This window comes from Peromyscus eremicus, chromosome 8b (genome assembly GCF_949786415.1).
Source record: "Peromyscus eremicus chromosome 8b, PerEre_H2_v1, whole genome shotgun sequence".
NCBI classification, from domain to species: domain Eukaryota; kingdom Metazoa; phylum Chordata; class Mammalia; order Rodentia; family Cricetidae; genus Peromyscus; species Peromyscus eremicus.
In genome coordinates, this window is record NC_081424.1 from 48,484,148 (window position 1) to 48,502,434 (window position 18,287).

General features: G+C 44.6%; 1 protein-coding gene across 3 annotated transcripts in view; it reads right to left on the bottom strand.

Annotated features, from left to right (window-relative positions):
• Positions 1–5,871: 5,871 nt before the first annotated feature.
• Rmnd1 (required for meiotic nuclear division 1 homolog) overlaps positions 5,872–18,287 on the bottom strand; it is a 30,538-nt gene continuing 18,122 nt past the window's right edge. For all 3 annotated transcript variants that reach the window (XM_059272786.1, XM_059272788.1, XM_059272787.1), the window contains exons 7-12: positions 18,115–18,221; positions 16,702–16,766; positions 15,239–15,315; positions 12,833–12,953; positions 6,649–6,765; positions 5,872–6,308 (exon numbers count right to left, since the gene is read on the bottom strand). In XM_059272786.1, coding sequence (XP_059128769.1) covers positions 6,276–6,308; positions 6,649–6,765; positions 12,833–12,953; positions 15,239–15,315; positions 16,702–16,766; positions 18,115–18,221 — 520 coding nt within the window. In that variant the 3' untranslated portion in view covers positions 5,872–6,275. The remainder of the gene's footprint in view (positions 6,309–6,648; positions 6,766–12,832; positions 12,954–15,238; positions 15,316–16,701; positions 16,767–18,114; positions 18,222–18,287) is intronic.

Sequence of the window (18,287 nt, forward strand, 5' to 3'; positions counted from 1 at the left end):
TGTTATCTGTGTTAGTTGGGAATGGAACAAAGGAGCTGTTGTGGGAGGAGCTGTTGCTGATGTCTATGAACAGTGGAGCCAGTATTGTGCATTGTGGTTAAGAAGATAGGCTTTGGGGCTGGGAGGTGGCTCGTGGGTAAAGTGCTGTGCAAGCATGAGGACTTGTGGAGCCCCAGCACCACCTCAGAGTTGTAAGCTGGTGCGTCACTGGCCAGCCACGCCAGCCTAAAAAAAGCGGTGGTCTCAAAAATAAGGTGAAGGGTTGGTCAGATGGCTCAGAACGGAAAGGTGCCTGCTGGGCTGAGCTCAGCTCCTGGAGCCCATGTAAAGGTGGGAAAAGATAACTGGCCCCACAAAGTTGTCTCTGACCTCTACACGGATGCTGTTACGTGGCATGGCGTGCATCCCCCCCCCTCCCCCATGAATGGTGGTGACAGCTCCCAACCTCTGGCTTCAAGGACACGGACACGGACACAGGAAGGATCTGGTCTGGAGTTGTATTACATCTAACACATTGTGTGATCTCTAACCTTCATTTTTATTAGGGTTGTGTAGAATAAGTTAGTGCAATGTAGAGGGTTCTTATCTAGCATAGAATCTCAGTAAATGATGGTGTTCATTAATACACTTCTGAAATGGATGACTTCTATATAAATAACTTCAAATTATACATACAATAAAGTTGATTTTCTGTTCATGTGCAGTCCTGTTAATTTCAGCACTATATGTATAGTTATATACATATAGTCCAAGGATTCAGGACAGGTCTATCACATCAAGTCTCCATTGGTTTTCTCTGTTACAGATTTACCCTCTTCCCACCCCTAACCCTAGAACTCCCATCTGTTGGCTGTACTGCAGTTTTAAATTTTCCAGCATTTTATGTAAATAAAATCATAAAAATTAGCCATTTGAGTGCGTGCTTTAATTTGGCTAAAGTGAGACATACATCCAAGTTAGAACTGAATTTAGGGGGGGAGAGGTGGGTGGTCTCAGGTACCTTAGGCTAGTCTCAAACTTATATACCCTCTGTGTCTTTAACTTTAAAAGATTTATTTTTATTGTGTGTAATAAATGTTTCCTTGTATGTATGTACGCCCAGAGTGTACTTGTGCCCAGAGGCCAGAAGAGGTTGTCATTATTCCCTGGAACTGGAGCTAGAGACTTGTGAGCTGCCTTGTGGGTGCTAGGAACTGAATCTGGGTCCTCTCAAAGAGTAGCAAATGTTAACCCTGGATCCATCTCTCCCGCTTCATTGAGCTTCTGTTAGCTCTGCTTCACTTTTCAAGTGTTGGGACTAAATGCTTATAAAACCTTTATGTAGGCCTGGAGAGATGGCTCAGAGGTTAAGAGCACTGGCTGCCCTTCCAGAGGTCCTGAGTTAAAATTCCCACATGGTGGCTCACAACCATCTAAAATGAGATCTGGTGCCCTCTTCTGGCCTGCAGGGATACATGCAGGCAGAACACTGCATAATAAACCTTAAAAAAAAAAAAAAAAAAAAAACCAAAAACTGCCACACACTGAATAGTTCAAAATTGGTTTTTTGTTGGTTTTTTTTTTTTTTTGTTTTTTGTTTTTTTTTTGGTTTTTAATTTTCTTTCTGAACCCAGAGACTTAACCCAGAGTTGAAAGTCATCGCTGCTGGCCAAGAGGAAGAGAAAGGGAGAGGAGTGGCCCCACGTGGACAGAGGACCCTGTCCACTCCTCAGGGTTTTGGCACCAAGATAATAGGTTTTCTGGATCACGATAATAGGTTTTTTGACACAATAAGTCAGATCAAGCCTAATTGAAAAAGTAAAAAAAGCTGGGTGGGTGGTGGTGGCACACACCTTTAATCCCAGCACTCAGGAGGCAGAGGCATCTCTGAGTTTGAGGCCACCCTGGTCTACAGAGTGAGATCCAGGACAGGCTCCAAAGCTACACAGAGAAAAAACCTGTCTTGAACCCCCCCCCCGCCCCCCCATCAAAAGAACAGGTTTATTTGAGCAAAGCAACTTCCAGGTGAGTTCTCCAGCTCCAGAGATGGAGGCAGGAGAAGTCACGAGCCTGTACTAAAGCAGGGAGGTTATATTGCTTGTAGGCCAGGGGTGATGACGTGTCCACCACAAGCTGGGTTTGTGCCCAAGTATGGTCAAAAGCCGGACTGCTTGGGTGGGACTTGGACTGCTAGCAACTTCAGGGGAGAAGCTACCAATACCCGTGAAGAATGCGGAACTGGGCTTTTTGATGCCTTCCCTTTGTTCAGAGGTTCTATGAGAGGTCATGGTTTGGAGAGAGACAGGACTGGGGCTTTCAGTATCAAGCAGGAGGGAGCTGGAGGTGCCAACCAAACAGGCTTATTTATGTGCATGAATGTTTGGCTTGCGTGTATGTATGTGCACCACGTGTGCATGGTGCCCTTCAGGGTCAGAAGAGCATTGGGTGTTTGGATCTGAAGTTGGGTCCTCTGCATGAGCAACAAGTGCTTTTAACTGCTGGGCTATTTTTCCAATCCTATAGATTTAAACTGTATGTGTATGAGTCTTGCATGCATGTATATATGTGTACCACAAGTGTGCCTGGTGCCCCAGATCAGCCTTGGGATGCCCTGGAACTGGAGTTGTGGATGGTTCTGAGCTGATTTGCAGGTGCTGGGAACTTGCGGCAAGTGCTCTTAACTTCTGAGGCATCTCTTTAGGCCCCTGTGGGTCCCCCATCCCCCTCTGAGACAGGGTCTGATAGCCCAGGCTGGCCTAGAGTTTACTTTGTAGCCTAGGATAATCTTGAACTACCCCCACTTCCCAAGTGCTGGGATTATAGGTGTGGACCACCATGCCCCACTAAAGTACTATTCTAGTTATTCAAGTCCCATTTGAGGATTTTGTTTTTTATTTTTTCAAGACGGGGTCTCACTATGTAACTTTGGGTGTCCTCGAACTCATTGTGTAGACCAGGCTGGCCTCAAACAGATCCAGCTGCCTCTGCCTGCAGAGTGCAGGGATTAAAGGTGTGTGTGACTAAGCCTGGCAATGACTCAGGGTTTTCTTTTTTTTTTCTCCTCGAGACAGGGTTTCTTCGTGTAGCTTTGGCACCTGTCCTGGAACTCACTGTAGCCCAGGCTGACCTCGAACTCAGATCCACCGGGCTCTGCCTCCCGAGTGCTGGGATTAAAGGCATGCACCACCACTGCCTGGCTGACTCAAGGGTTTTAAATGATGAAATTTATAAGGAAAATTGCCACATGTTTTCAACTTAGTTGTTTGTCTTGTTTTCTAAGAGTCTTCTGTAGCTCAAGCTGGTCTTCAACTTATGAAGTAGACAGAATGACTTGAGCATCTGCCTCCATCTAAGTGCAGAGATTCCAGGCATTAGTACAGGGCTGTTTGATGTGGTGCTGCTGCTTGTACTAAGCAAGCACTCTGCACTGCCTTATCCTCAGCCCCACAATCAGTGTTTTGACTTTCAAGTCTCCTTGAGGATGCAGATGCACTCTAGTCTGATTCTCCTGAGTGAGCTGCAGCTCCCAGTTGGTGGTAACATCCGCTAACTGGCACTGTTGGGAACTCTGGTGTTTGGCAGGTGAGATAAATGCATTTCATTCATATTTTCCACTTGTAGCTTCTTTTGGAGGTGGTGGTGGTTTTGAGCACCACAGTAAATTGAGAAGAAACTTCCTCTGTCTGATGTTTTTGTGACAACAGCCCCTGATGGCAGAGGGCAGCACAGTTGTGGCTCCATAGCACTGCAGCACAGCTGTGAGATGAAAGGTATCTTTCCACCCAGCATCAGTGCCTCAGGAGGTCTGAAGATGGGTGGGTCAGTTCTTGCCAGACTTGCACACTCTCGGTCAGAAAGTGGCTGCTCTGGGAAACGTTCACTTTCAGGAAGACACAGGATGGTGGGTCATGCTATGCAAAGAGGGTCCCAAAGGGATTGTTAGAGGATTCTAATAAGCTTAAACAGGAGCTGCCAGGTGCCTGATTGGCCTGTGGTGCCTAGAAGTAAAGCTCTGGGTGACCAGAACCAGCACACATGGCTTTAGTTCAAGATCAGCCCTGGGGCAGGAGTGGTAGATCTGAATGGAAGAAGCACTTGGCTAGTTTTTCTTAGTTTGTGCCCTCTAGAAGCCTTTAGTTGATAAACACCAGCCGGCCCAATATTAAAAACATGGTTACTGTATAAGCAAATCCCAAGTCTCTTGTATGGAAGCAAAGTTAAAAGTTTTAAATCTCTCCTGTTCCAAGTTGTTTTAAAATTCAAACGGTAACATCTAAGGCTGTTCAGTCAACTTTGAGTTCCTGTCCCTAAAGCAGATGACTTAGTGGTTTCCTCCTGCCTTCAATGCCGGTAAGCTTTGCAGAGCAGGGGCGGCTCTTAGCTGCTCCATGGTTTCTTGGAGCTGAGAGTAATATATAAGAATTTGTAATGCTGCTGAACTGGATGAAGAGTGACCATTGGAGTAGGTATACAATGCTGTGTGGTTGCCAAGTGCGACATTGGGGCAAGGCATGACTACAGAATGTAATACCTTAATAAGTGTCCACCATGATCCATTGAAATACAGGAAAACTATTCAAATCTGCATTATTCCTTTCTTTGGCTACTGCCTTTGTATTACAGTTCCCCCCTAAAACTTTATCCAATAAATATTTGTGAGGAATATTGTTGTTTTGTGCAACATTTATAAATGTTAAATTTTGTCAGCTATCCGGCAACATGGTTTTACTAGTGTATTAAAATTGTTACAATTTCCTGTTTAGGTAATTGCACTTGCCATCGACTGGAATTTGTTGTTAACAGTTTTGGACATGGCGTCTGTCTGTCTGTCTGTCTGTCTGTCTGTCTCTTTTTTGGTTTTTCAAGACAGGGTTTCTCTGTGTAGCTTTGCGCCTTTCCTGGAACTCACTTGGTAGTCCAGGCTGGCCTAGAACTCAGAGAGATCTGCCTGCCTCTGCCTCCCGAGAGCTGGGATTAAAGGCGTGCGCCACCAGCACCCGGCTTTTTTTTTTTTTTTTTTAAGATGTATTTATTTATTATGTATGTATACAACGTTCTGCATGCCAGAAGAGGGCATCAGATTTAATGATAGATGGTCATGAGCCACCATGTGATTGCTGGGAATTGAACTTAGGACTTCTGGAAGAGCAGTCAGTGCTCTCAACCTCTGAGCCATCTCTCCAGCCCGGACATGGCATCTCTTAACAGAGGTAATCTTAATGGCCTTGGCTCAAAAAGGCTATACTCACCAGTTTAATTGTCCTTTCGTGTGGTTTAAGAAGCAGACCAACCAGCGTGGCTGAGAGATGCTACTGTTTGTGAAGTCATGGCAGGCTCGTGACGGCTAGTTTATGAACTCTCCATGCTACCGGCTCCTTGGAAAACTTTTGAGTACCATTGGGTACAGACGGATCTCAGCTGGGACCCAGCTCCTACATCTTTACAGTGTGCCCGACAGAGGCCAGGTACTCAGCAGTAGTAGTAGACACTATCAGCAAGGTACCAGTGAACTTGTGTTGTCTGGGTACACAGTTAACCAAGGAACAAATGAACATTCCATTCTAGTGCAAAGTAATACTGGGTGAGCACACATGTGTGAAAAGTGTGATCTTGGTAGACTAGAAAGAGGGAGGGCAGAGCTATGCCTGAAAAGGCCATGAAGGTAAGTATCTTCCAAGTTTTTTTTTTTTTTTAAATTTTATGTGTTTGTGGTGTGGGTAGTGCATTAAGCCATGCACATAATAAAGTGTGTCTGTAGGAAGATTGGCTTTCTTGATGTTATAGGACAAAGGGTTGATTATTAAGATGCAGTGTACCTATGAACAGTCAAATTAGGCCGCTAAAACTGATGAAACAGTTTCCTTTTGAACTTTCAGTGTGTTGACCCAAACATCATATTCATAATTTTTATTTGGGCAACAATATATTTAAGAGCTGCAAAAGGTCATTATGACATTTGTTTTATTTTGAGACAGTCCTGCTGTGTTACAGTTGGCTTCAAACTTTGGGCAGTCCTCTGCCTCTGCTTTCCAAGTGCTGAGACTGGTGTGTGACACCACAGTCGGCTCCCCTCTCAGCTGGGTTTCCTGTGCAGTGCAAGGCGAGGCTGAAACGCATCTTCCTGCTTCAGCTTTCAGAGTGCCGGGATTACAGGTGTGTGTCCCATGCCCACTGACAGTTGATTTAAAGGTTTAAATACCTATTGCGTAAGAATTCGCCAGAAGTGAATGCTGATTTTTTTTTTCAGTTGGAGAACTTGAATTATCTCTTCCAGTAGTATTCTCATTTTCACAAGATCAGAAAAACACTCTTCCCAGCTCAAACATTACCTTAGGAGAATAAAGAAGTTAGAGTTACTAATTTCGTGCTGAAACACCTGAATTTCATTTCCTAAGAAAAGAAGGGTTTTTCTGAGGCTCACAAATCCCTGGTGGTTCTACCTGGTGTCAAGTTGAAAGAATCCACCACCACAGCAGCTAAGGTGACTTCCAAGACTGCTGTGATGAGAAGTGTCCCTGGAAGAAGCACTGCCTTTCTCACGTGGCAGGTGATCTGATCTTAGGCTGTGCATGATAAGTTTACAGCTAAACTAGAGAATGCTGTTTTTAGTCAGTGCATCTTAACTAGTCATTTGAGACTGTGTCTCCGGACTAGAACCCAGCTGCTAACCTCGATGGTGATGAGGATGACGATCATCCACTCCAGGCGGAGTGCCCTCTTCTCATTCAGATGATTCCGCATTAGGTCTGTTAGTTCCATGCAGTGTTGAAGTTTTTCATTCATGACCTGCAAGAAAAACCTCAGCGTCATGCATTTATATTTAAAGAATACAAATTTAGATATACATAGTAAGATTTATTTATTATGTATACAGCATGTATGACTGCAGGCCAGAAGAGGGCACCAGATCTCATTACAGATGGTTGTGAGCCACCATGTGGTTGCTGGGAATTGAACTCAGGACCCCTGGAAGAGCAGTCAGTGCTCTTAACCTCTGAGCCATCTCTCCAGCCCAGTTTATCAAATTCTTGCTGTTTAGTCCTCAAAGACAACTAGCCATTAGCAAGTGGTGTTTAGTGACTCCATCCACAAAATGGCACTTTGCTTACTGTGTGTATTTCTGAACACGTGTGCAGGTGCCTACGGGGGACCAGAGGATCAAGAACCACTCGGGCTCATGTCAAGCATTTGTGAGCTACATGGGTGTTGGGACCTTAACTCTGGTACTAATTCAGAAAGCACTCAAACCACCAGAGCCCTCTCTTTAGCCCTTAGCTATTTTGTAGCCTAGTGTGGCCTGCAGTCTTCCTCCCACCTCCCAGAGTCCTGGTGTTCTACCAATCACCACCTCTCTCTGTGCAGTGCTGGGGACTGAACTTAGGGATTCATGCTTGATAGGCAAACACTACCAAATTAGTTATAGTCCCTGGTCCCTTTGTATTGCAGTTTCAATTTTTTTTTCTTTTTGGCATACTAATATTTGTAAGACTAATGGAGCTTCTAAGCCTTTTTTTAAAGAAAAGGTTTATTTTTGTGCATTGGTGTTTCGCCTGCATGTATGTCTGTGTGAAGGTGTTGGATTCCTTGGAATTGGAGTTACAGACATTTGTGAGCTGGCATGTTGGGTGCTGGGAATTGAACCCGGGTACTCTCTAAGAGCAGCCAGTGTGAGTGCTCTTAACTGCTGAGCCATCTCTCCAACCCCTGATGGAAGTTTAAAAATAGGGTTTCCTAGCATTTTGTTAGGGGAACTGGAAACTTTACTAAGCACGTGGCACGGACTACTTGGCACAGGGGCCATGCTAATCCCCAAGGTTGGAGTTTTAGTATGTGAGTGTAACCTGAAACTTACCACTAGATGGCACCACTACTAGCCGAACTGGCAGAGGCTCTGCGCTATGCCACTTTGGACAAACTGGTTGGCGTGGGGTATGGATGGGTGTCACACAAATTCTGATTTTAAAACCTGGACGTGAGTACTAGGTAGGTACACACCTATTTAGTACTTTACATTCCTCTGAAAGCTGTAAGTTAGGGGACAGAGTTGGTGCAGGTTTGGCCAGGATGAGCTGTGAGGACTGAAGCATCGTATGTCATACGCAGGGTCCTTCTACACAGCATTCAACTGCTTTATTAGTGAGGGACAGCACACACAACTTCCCGGATGATAGGCCCACCTTGTAGTTTCTAACTAGAAATATCTAGGGCACACTGTTTGTTCTGTCTACTGACTGCTTAGTCTTGGCCTCTAATGTGTTCATCTTTAAGCTTGCTTCTCTCCCAACTGCTGACAGACCTCCATTTCAGCTGTGACCACAGAACAGAGAACATGTTCTCCCCCAACAATTGCTCACAATGAACAAAACAAAAACCCCAAATAATCTGTGCAGTGTTAGAGTCTCCTGGGGCCAGAGAGGTCTCAGCAGTAAGAGTGTTTACTGCTCCTGCAAAGGACAACCTAGGCCTTCCCTGGTATTCATGTCAGGCAGCTCACAACTGCCCGTGACTCCAGTTCTAGGGGTTCTGATACCCTCTTCCGGACTCTGGGGACCTGCACGCATGTATTGCAGAAAGCTCACACAGATTTACATAAAAAACAAATCTTAAGGAACTTTCTTGCAGAGAATGGTGGTGAATTACCATTGAATCTCAGTACCTGAGGTGTCTTGAGTTCAAGGCCAGCCAGAGCTACTTAGATTCTTTTTTTTTTTTAAAGATTTATTTATTATGTATACAGTGTCCTGCCTACATACATGCTTGCAGGCCAGAAGAGGGCACCAGATCTCATTACGGATGGTTGTGAGCCACCATGTGGTTGCTAGGAATTGAACTCAGGACCTCTGGAAGAACAGCCAGTGCTCTTAACCGCTGAGCCATCTCTCCAGCCCCCAGATTCTTTTAAAGATAAGTCTCCTGATTAAAATACGTTTTCTTGGTCCAAAGCTGGATTAACCCAAGCATTTGGCACAGGCCAAAGCAGTTTCAAAATCAGGAGAATAGAATTTGTTTCCTTTTGAAATCGAGTTGCCTGTTTATCTACAAATACAGTAGCAGATGTCATGGAGTTTACACACTAGTGGGGAATAGCAGTTGGCTTAGGGGATGCCTAAGAATGTCAGTGTGGCCGGGCGGTGGTGGCGCACGCCTTTAATCCCAGCACTCGGGAGGCAGAGCCAGGCGGATCTCTGTGAGTTCGAGGCCAGCCTGGACTACCAAGTGAGTCCCAGGAAAGGCGCAGAGCTACACAGAGAAACCCTGTCTCGAAAAACCAAAAAAAAAAAAAAAGAATGTCAGTGTGGAGGGCCTGAGGTCGCCGGAGACACATGACCTCCACCAGAGTGGAGGTCAGGAAAACACGGTGCTTGTGGTGCGGACAGCCCTGAGCTCATGGCTGTTTCCTAATCAAGTTCATTAAGCTTGAGTGGAAACATGGTGGTTCCAAGCAGGAAAGAAGCCTACATCTTGGTGACAGTCATATCTCATCGTAATGATTACACTCAAAATCTGCACATGGAGAGAGACCTCAAGAGGGAAATTGGAATATTTAAATTTTTTTCACAATAAATACAGCTGCACCCAAAAAATACGAGGCTTATTTTCAAATCAATGGAGACAATTTACATAACACCCATTCTAAGCATCAGATTTTAACAAACAACATCTATGTAACTACATTTCTACTACCACAGTTCACTTTGAAGTGTGTTACCCCCACCTGCCAACCACCACACTCCCTAGTCTTAAAGAGAATCAGTGTTGTACTATTCTTTTGAGACAGGGTTTCACGTAGCCCAGGCTGGCTTCCAACTTAGGTAGCCAAGGATGACCTTGAATTCCTGATTCCCTCTCTCCATAAATGCTGGGATTACAGGCAAGCACCACCGCTCCCAGTGTATAGATGATGGATATAGAACTCAGGGTTCATCCATGCATACCAGAAAGTTCTTCACCAACTAACCTGTATCTTCAGCATCTGAAGTAGTTTGTCTTCACCCTGAAGGTATTTGTCTTTCTAGAATTTTTTTTTAGGTTTATTTTATGCATATGAATGTGTACCTACTGAGTGTCTGGAAATTGACAGGTATGTGGTACCATGTAGGTGCTGAATCATTAACTGGTAGTGTGAGGATGATGTAGGTCACTGTTTACAAAGTAGGCTTCTAAAACAAACTTTTCTCAAAACCATTCTGACAGGTGACTTCTAAGATATGTTTCTGACCTGCTGCTCACTGTCATTACCTCCTGTCTTGGAGTATGGGTGGGCATCTGACTTATTTTAAACAGAGCAGTGCAGAAAAGACAGTTACCTAGGACTGTAATTAGGCTGTAAGATACCGCCTCCTGTTTTGTTGAATCTAGACTCTAGATACTCTCACAGAAGCCTCTCTGGCGAGGAACTGAGACCTTAGTCCAACAGCCTCGAGGGACTGAATCTAGCAACCACATGAGCAGACAGGAAGTGGATCCTGCAGCCTTGAGAGAGGCCCTCACCCATAAAACTAGGAGGAAGAGCTGCTTTAAGCTGCTAGTTTTGGAGAAGTTTACTGCACAGCAGCAGTTAGCCAATGCTAGCACTGGAGAGCCTCATTTGCATAGACCTTTAGCATCCCCTCATATCCCTGTCTTTAGCCTGTGCATCAGGAAAGTCAATCTCCTTTCCTGTGTTGTGTCCAGACAACCTGGGCTACAAATGTCTCACATCTGGTTATCAAACTACACCGAGTCTCCTGAAACAACTCTGCAAACACCACTGACCCGTCCTTCCCAAGCCAGCTAAGGTGACGTGGCTTGGGAGGGCTGTCTGCCTGAAATTTGGCAAGTATCTCTACATTCCTGCATTATAGAAGACACAAAGGAACACCAAGATGAGTGACAAATCATAGACACCTTTGATGGGATGATTATGCAAAGAACAAGTGTCTGGATTGGAGAAACAGATATATTCTAGAACTGCATAGCAGTCAATGAATTTAGAGGGTTTTTTGAAATTATGTAATTTACTTGATGGGGCATAAGGTGACTGGGAAGTGATTGGAAGTAATATTGAAAAGTGTAGACCAGGAACAGCTATACACACTGTTCTAGGCAACAAAAGTAATGAGGGCTTTAGAAGCTGTTTGAGAGAATGAAAGTTTAAAACAAAGGAACTTTGAGGCTGGTAAGATGGCTCAGTGGGTAGAGGTGCTTGCTGCTAAGTCTAAATTCAATCCCTGGTACCCACGCGGTGGAAAGAACCAAGTCCTAATAGTTGCCCTCTGACTTCCTCATGCATACCACAGCACCCACGCACTCCCTACCTCCCACAGAATAAATGTAAACCAGCACTGTGCCTGGCCATTAGAAACAGACACTCACCCTCAGCAGAAAACAGTGCGTGGTGGCTCCGCTGATAAGGTGCTTCTAATATAAGCATGAGGACCCAATTACAGATCACTAGCATCCACATAAAAAGTCCAGGCATAGGGCCTACAAGATGGCTCAGCAGGTAAAGCCACCTGCCACTAACCCTGCCAACCCGAGTTCAAACACCAGAACCTAAGTGGTGAAAGGAGAAATCAAGTTTCCTAACCCACATGCACACTGGCATATATGCACACACAAATAAGCAGACATAATTAAAAAATAAATGGGCACAGAAGCAAATGCCCATAATCCCAGAGCTGGGGAGGAGGAAAGAAGAGGACCCTTGAGGCCTCTGCTGGCCAACAGTCTGAATGAACCAGTGAGGTCCAGTGCAAGAGCCCGTTTGAAGCCTGATGGAGGGAGTGGAGAGCTGACTTAACAATGAGGGGTACTTGCTGCTCTTCCAGGAGTCCAGTTCGGAGTGTGGTTCCCAGAACCACACTGAGAGGCTTCTATCAACTGCCTGTTAGTCTAACTCCAAGGGATCTAACAGCTGCCTTCCACACACATGCACCCCTTGAATTACACACAGACACATAGATACATATAGATAAATAACAATCTTTTTTATAAAGGTGGACAACTGTAGAGGATGGTTGAAGTCACACTTTAGCCTCCACATGCATGTGCACATCTACATGTGCATATACATATGAACACAAGCATATACTATGCACATCACATGTAATAGAAAGATAAACATGTTTACTACTTGGAAAGCTGATGCAGGAGGATCCCCAAGTTGAAGGCCAGCCTGAGCAATATAGTGAGACTTCCACCTCAAAACCAAGGAAACATTAAAACAAAGAACATGGAAATGTTAGAGCTGAGCCTTTGACCCAGAAAGCTGAGAAGTGGAGCCAAATGCCATGGTTCATGTTTGTGATCCTGGGACTAGGGCTAAAGCAAGAGCATCACTGGGAGTTTGAGGCCAGCCTGGGCTACAGTGTGATACTTTGTATCTAAAAACTCCTCTTGTAACAATTTGAGGCCAGCCTGGGCTACAGTGTGATACTTTATATCTAAAAACCCCTCTTCTAACAATTCATTCTATACCTTCCTTCGGGTGGTCATGGCTGAAACAGTATCTCTGTAGTTCACACTGGTCTTGAGCTCAAAAGCAATCCTCCTGTCTCAGTCTCCTGAGAAAAAAACTAAACCGACTGCAGTGAGGACAAGAGGCGGAAGTGGGAATCTGAGGAGACATGACCAGAAGTCAAATAGTATTTCTTCAAATGCAATTAAACAGACTTGGCTGAAAATTTCAGCAATAAAATTACAGCAGAGAATCTCTGTCTGTCTCTCTCTTGTCTCTCCCGTTTTTCCAGACAGGGTTTCTCTTTGTAGTCCCGGCAGTCTTTGAACTCAGAGATCCACCTGCCTCCCAAGTGCTGGGATTAAAGGAGTGCGCCACCACTGCTCTGGATGTCTTTTTCTCTTAAAGACATACCTTAACTCTTCGAGTGATGCTGAGAAATTGGCAGGTCTTATCATAAAGCTCCTCCAGGTTTGCTCTGTCCCAGTAGAAGTCAGGAGTCATCAAGAAATCTGAACTCAAGTTTATACGGTACCTTAAATCAGAAAGTACAGTTTAGCTTTTTATTTATGGTGAAATAAAAACCAGTTCCTATTATAGTCCCTGTTTTCATGGTGCAATAAGAGAATAGTTTTAAGTGTCCCTCTTCAAAAAATACTTGAGAAGTGTACACACACCCACACCTATGCACCCTCTAAAGGAAAGCCAGGAAGAAATAAAAAGGTAAGGACGGGTAAACCTCCCTGTTCTTGATCCCGGAAGCTCTCCCTTCCCGGCTCTGGGCTCACTGGCCACTTTCAGATTCCTCTATAACCTTCCAGCCACTGTGCAAACACAAGACAGGCAGCAGCATGCAGCCTCTTCCTTTACAACAGGGCTGCGTAGGCTAGCCCGGCCAGGAACTGACTATGTAGCTCAGGCTAGCTTGGCTCTGGTAAGCCTTGGTCTAGTGTACCAAGACTTCTAAGGGGTGTGCCGCCACACTGGTGCTCTCTTAGTTTCACTCATATTTTGGTATCAGAAGTGTGAGCTTACTTTAAAAATATTTAATTTTTAATGGAAATTCATGTTGCATAGTAAAATACAAACAGCTGTTTAACTCTAAGATGTATGTTGGAGAGGAAAGCAGAAACAGTGGTCAGCTTGGTTAGCCTACCAAACAATGCAAAGTCCTTTATTCCTTAATGACAGGACAGGCCTGTGAACACTTGCGTAGGACTACCTGTACATTTCTCCTTGAACAGACTTGTGAATATGTACAGGTCAAGAGAAATAAAAATATTCTTACTATGCAAATGAAATACTACATATATAATTTGCAACTTGATTTTTTGTTTTGTTTTGTTTTTGTATTTCAACAAGATCTCACTGTTACCTTGGCTGATCTGGAACTCACTGCATACACTAGCCTGATCTTTTAATCACAGAGACTTGCTTCCATCCATCTCCACAGCAGTGGCATTAAATGGCACCATATCTTGTAATTTTTCTTTCTTTCTTTTTTTTTTTAAGACAAGGTCTCGGCCAGGTGTACTGGTGCACCTTTAATCCCAGCGCTTGGGAGGCAGAGGCTGGTGGAGCTGAGTTCAAGGCCAGCCTGGTCTACAGAGCAAGTTTCAGAACAGCTAGGGCTACACAGAGAAGCTGTCTTGAAAAAGAATAAAATAAAATAAAGACAAGGTCTCATGTAGTGTACCCTGGCCTCAAACTCCTTGACGAGCTTGAGAATCACCTTGAACTTCTGATTCTCTTATTTCCACGGTTTCCTGCAGTTCTGGGGATCAAAGCGAGGCCTTGTGCGTGCGAGGTGGACACTACCAACTGAGCTACACCTGCAGCCCCACGACTTCACTTCTCACCTAACACCCTTAGCTATGCGTCTTCACAGATCACTATATCTCTTTTAAAAAAAGATTGATTTTGATTTATGTGCACGTGTGTCTGTATGTTCATGGAATAAGTCTCCAGGTTCAGAAATAAAAAAAAAAAAAATTTTGAACTATTGAGAGTGTGTGGCAAAGCATGTAGCGATCAGAGGACAGCTTTGTGGGTTGCCTGTCTCTCCAAACTTTTACTTGGGGTTGCCAGGCTTGCTCAACAGCAAGTGAGCCACCTGCTGGCCCATTACTTTCTTTGCAGTAACAGACACACTTTCACTGTAAGACGAAAACAGGGGAAGGAAAGTCAGGCTTTGTAGAAACTATTCTCAAATGAAATTCATTTAGTCCTAACTTTTGAGTTTGGGTATTACAATTTATGGGTTCTGCTTGTATTAGCTAGAGAATAGGGGAAAACAATCTCCCCTACTTCTCAGGGAACACAAGTCTATTGCTGGATGCTCTCAGGAACGTGAATGAGCATCCCTGCCGTCTGGGAAACCCTGGACCACCCTTCTGCTGGCTGATCTAAGGTGGTGAGAAGACATCTGAGGAAACTGGTAACTGGCCCAGCCAGACAACCGCAACCAGGCCACATTACTCCACAAAGATGGGAAGTCACCAGTGAGGAGATAGGTTCCTCCTTATCTGGACCACTATCCAGTGTCAGACTCAATAAACTAGGGTAAAACTTCCGGAACAATGACACCCAGTAACTAAGTGTATAAAGTCACACTCTGCGTTATGTGCACTGCCCTGCTTCCCTGGGGGCCGTGTGACGTGTGACATGTTGAATGAAGAGGAGCTTTGCTCTTCTGTACTCATCTGATTTCCTGACAGTCCTAATGGAGCCTTCCTGCTTCTCATGGGGAAGAGTTTTTACTGCCTAGAGTTAAATGGATTGTCTTAAAGGAAATCCTTCATTTACAAGAGGACATTTTACCTGAGGGCAAAGAGCTCACCCATTTTCTGCATAACTTCTTTATGAGACAGTCTGACCTTCTTCCCAGCTTTCAGTGCCTGTTTGGAAGGAAAACAAAAACAGGAAACACACAATGGGCCTTTGTCTGTGGGGTCTCCATTTGTAGCTCCAATGAACCCCATTCAGGAAATACTAAAAACTGCACCTTTACTGATCAGGTACACTCTTGGTTTGTTATTCTACACACATCACAGCAAACACTGACATTTTAGGCAAAGATGACCTGCACAGATTTTGGTACCCTGGGCAGGAAGAACTCTTGGAACAGTCAATCCTCCTGACAGACACTGGGGGAGCACTGCATGTACATCTTTCTAATCAGTGTTAGGTCTATGTAGCATGTTCTCAAAGGAACACTTCATTTTATATGAATGATTTAGATAACTGTTGCCCACTGAAATGTCCTAACTCATATCAAGAGTTCAGAATTTTACACTCAGGCTTTCCATCCCTTCTGCTACAGCCTGGTTCCTAAATGGCTGGTATAGGCTGTCCGTCCAAGGCTTCATCCTCAGCTTGTGTTATTGGAAAGTGAGTAAAACCTTTAGAGGTGCAGCTTTCTGGGAAGAAGTTAGGCCACTTCTTACATGGCCTTGAAGGGGCTGCTGGGCCCCTGGCCCTTTTCCCACCTGGCTGCCGGGAGGTGAGCAGCTTGCCCCACCATGGGCTTCCTGCCACAAGGAGCCGCCTCCCAAGGCCTAAACCAATGCACCCATCCAGCTGCACAAGCTGGGCAAATAAGCCTTTCCTACTAAAACACTGGTTACCCCAGGCTTATGTTTACCTACGAGAAAGCCAATTAATGTATCCTTTTCAGTCTTTTCGATGATAAACATTCCTTGTTGCTCATTTTAAAGAGATTTGTTTTTATGTGTATGAGTGCTTTCCTGCATGTTGGTTTTGGCATCACATGAGTGACTAATACCAGAGAACACCAGAAATGAGTATTGGATCCCCTGGAACTGGAGTTATAAGCAGTTGTGAGCTGCCATGTGGGTGCTGGGAACCAAACCCAGGTCATCTGCAAGAGCAGTCCATGCTCTTAATCACATATCCATCTCTGCAGCCCAGACCCATTCCCCCCAAGGATAATGAGTCATATTATTCTGTTATAGTAAAAACTAGGACCCTGTGAATGCTGGTCAATCACACCACCACTGGGCCACACCCAGCACGGTTTGCCTTTCATTGAGTCACACTGAAAACACTGCACTCACAGCACAGTCATCTGAAGTCTTCAACGTGGGATTCCTTAGCTGACTTCATCATTTTCTGTGTAACTGAACGTGTTTCCACTACAGTTTCTGCAGCTTTTCTAGTTATCAGTACTTTATACTCAAATGTGCGTATCATTATGTTGGCAATTAGTACTCTCCCCCAAAAAGCCAATTCTAGATAAAAAAGCATAGAGCTGATATAATTACCTCTGGAATTGACTGAATAGACTCAATAAATTTGTCCAGCGTTGCTTCCCAAATAGCCAGTTTCACTGGAAAAAGAAGGAAGAGGGAACGTTTCTTTACCATCCTGGGCACATCTACACAGAACGCAGAATGGCACGGTGCCTCTGTTGCCGCTTCCTAACTAAGAAGCAGATGCACAGCTGGGCGTGGTGGTGCACACCTGTAACCCTAGCGCTGAGGAGTCGGAGGCTGATTTGGGACATAAAAAAGATGTTTTCACTTTCTAAGTATGACCCAGAGACAAGAAAGGAATGTCACATGACATTTTATTTATTCAATTAATTATTTACTTAGTTTTTTTTTTTTTTTTTTTTTTTTTTTTTGAGACAGTTTCTCTGTGTAGCCCTGGCTGTCCTTGAACTCATAGAGTGCAGGAGTTAGAAGTGTGCACCACCACCACCTGGCTCAGTTAATTATTTTTGAGACAGGTTCTCACTTTGCGGCCCCAGCTAGCCTAGAACTTGCTATGTAGACCAGGCTGGCCTTGAACTCACAGAGATCCACCTGCCTTTGCCACCTGGGTGCTCAGATTAAAGGTAAGTGCCAGTCTGGCCCAACAATGGAATTTTTAATAATTCCAATACAAAAACAACAGAAAAAGCCAAAGTACTAAAACTTCAAAACTAAAGAAGATAAAAATAGTGGTAAAGAAAAGAGAGGGAAGTAGACTTCAGCTTTCTGAGTCTGTTGGCAGAACACAGGTTATCTCCTATTCCAGACTTTTGCTCACATCTCAGGAACCCAGATCACACCTAGCCCCTATGGGTAGTGCTGTAGATGAGGCAGGTGAGACTTCCATGGCCTTTCCTATACTCCTCAGGACTGAGCAAATCAGAGTAACCTGAGAGGCTTCCCACAGGGTACGTACTGTCCCTGCAGCCTGATGCACAGTAGGATAAAGGAAACCCTTACGGAGCACCTATGCTTTTACCAGGGGCCGTGATCTCAGTGCTGTGACTCGCTCCCGGTCACACAGGGCTGGGCTATGTCTGGATTAGAGGCTACTGAGTACAGCAAAGGCCGTGCCAGTAACGTGAGTCCATTTCAGAGAAGTGAAGCTTCATCAATACAGTTCACAAGGCAGGAACAACCAGTGGATGATATAGTTTATACATTTTCAAAGAGGAAAAAGAATATTAAGGCTGTACTGAGTGTTATGAAAACAATCCGAAATCATAACCCAATTTCCTCCTGCCCCCATGGTTTTTCAAGACAGGGTTTTTCTTTGCAACCTTGGCTGTCCTGGAACTCAGGTCTGCCTGCCTCCCCAAGTGGTAGGATTAAAGTCATGCACCCCACCACCACCCAGCTATCATGACCCAATGTTTAATAAAGCTATGTAATATGCCATCTGCACAAAGCAGAATAACTGACCTGAGAGGCACAGAGCATTGGAGAAAGCAAATTTTTCTAGAATGGAGTCATCTATATCCAGCTCCGAGTTTAACTTGATTTCCCCTCTGTGCAGTTTAGACTGTCCCCTGTGAAAAGAAAAGGAAAAATCGTCTTTCAAATTTTAAAAGCAGCTGCACTCTGTCTTCCTAGAA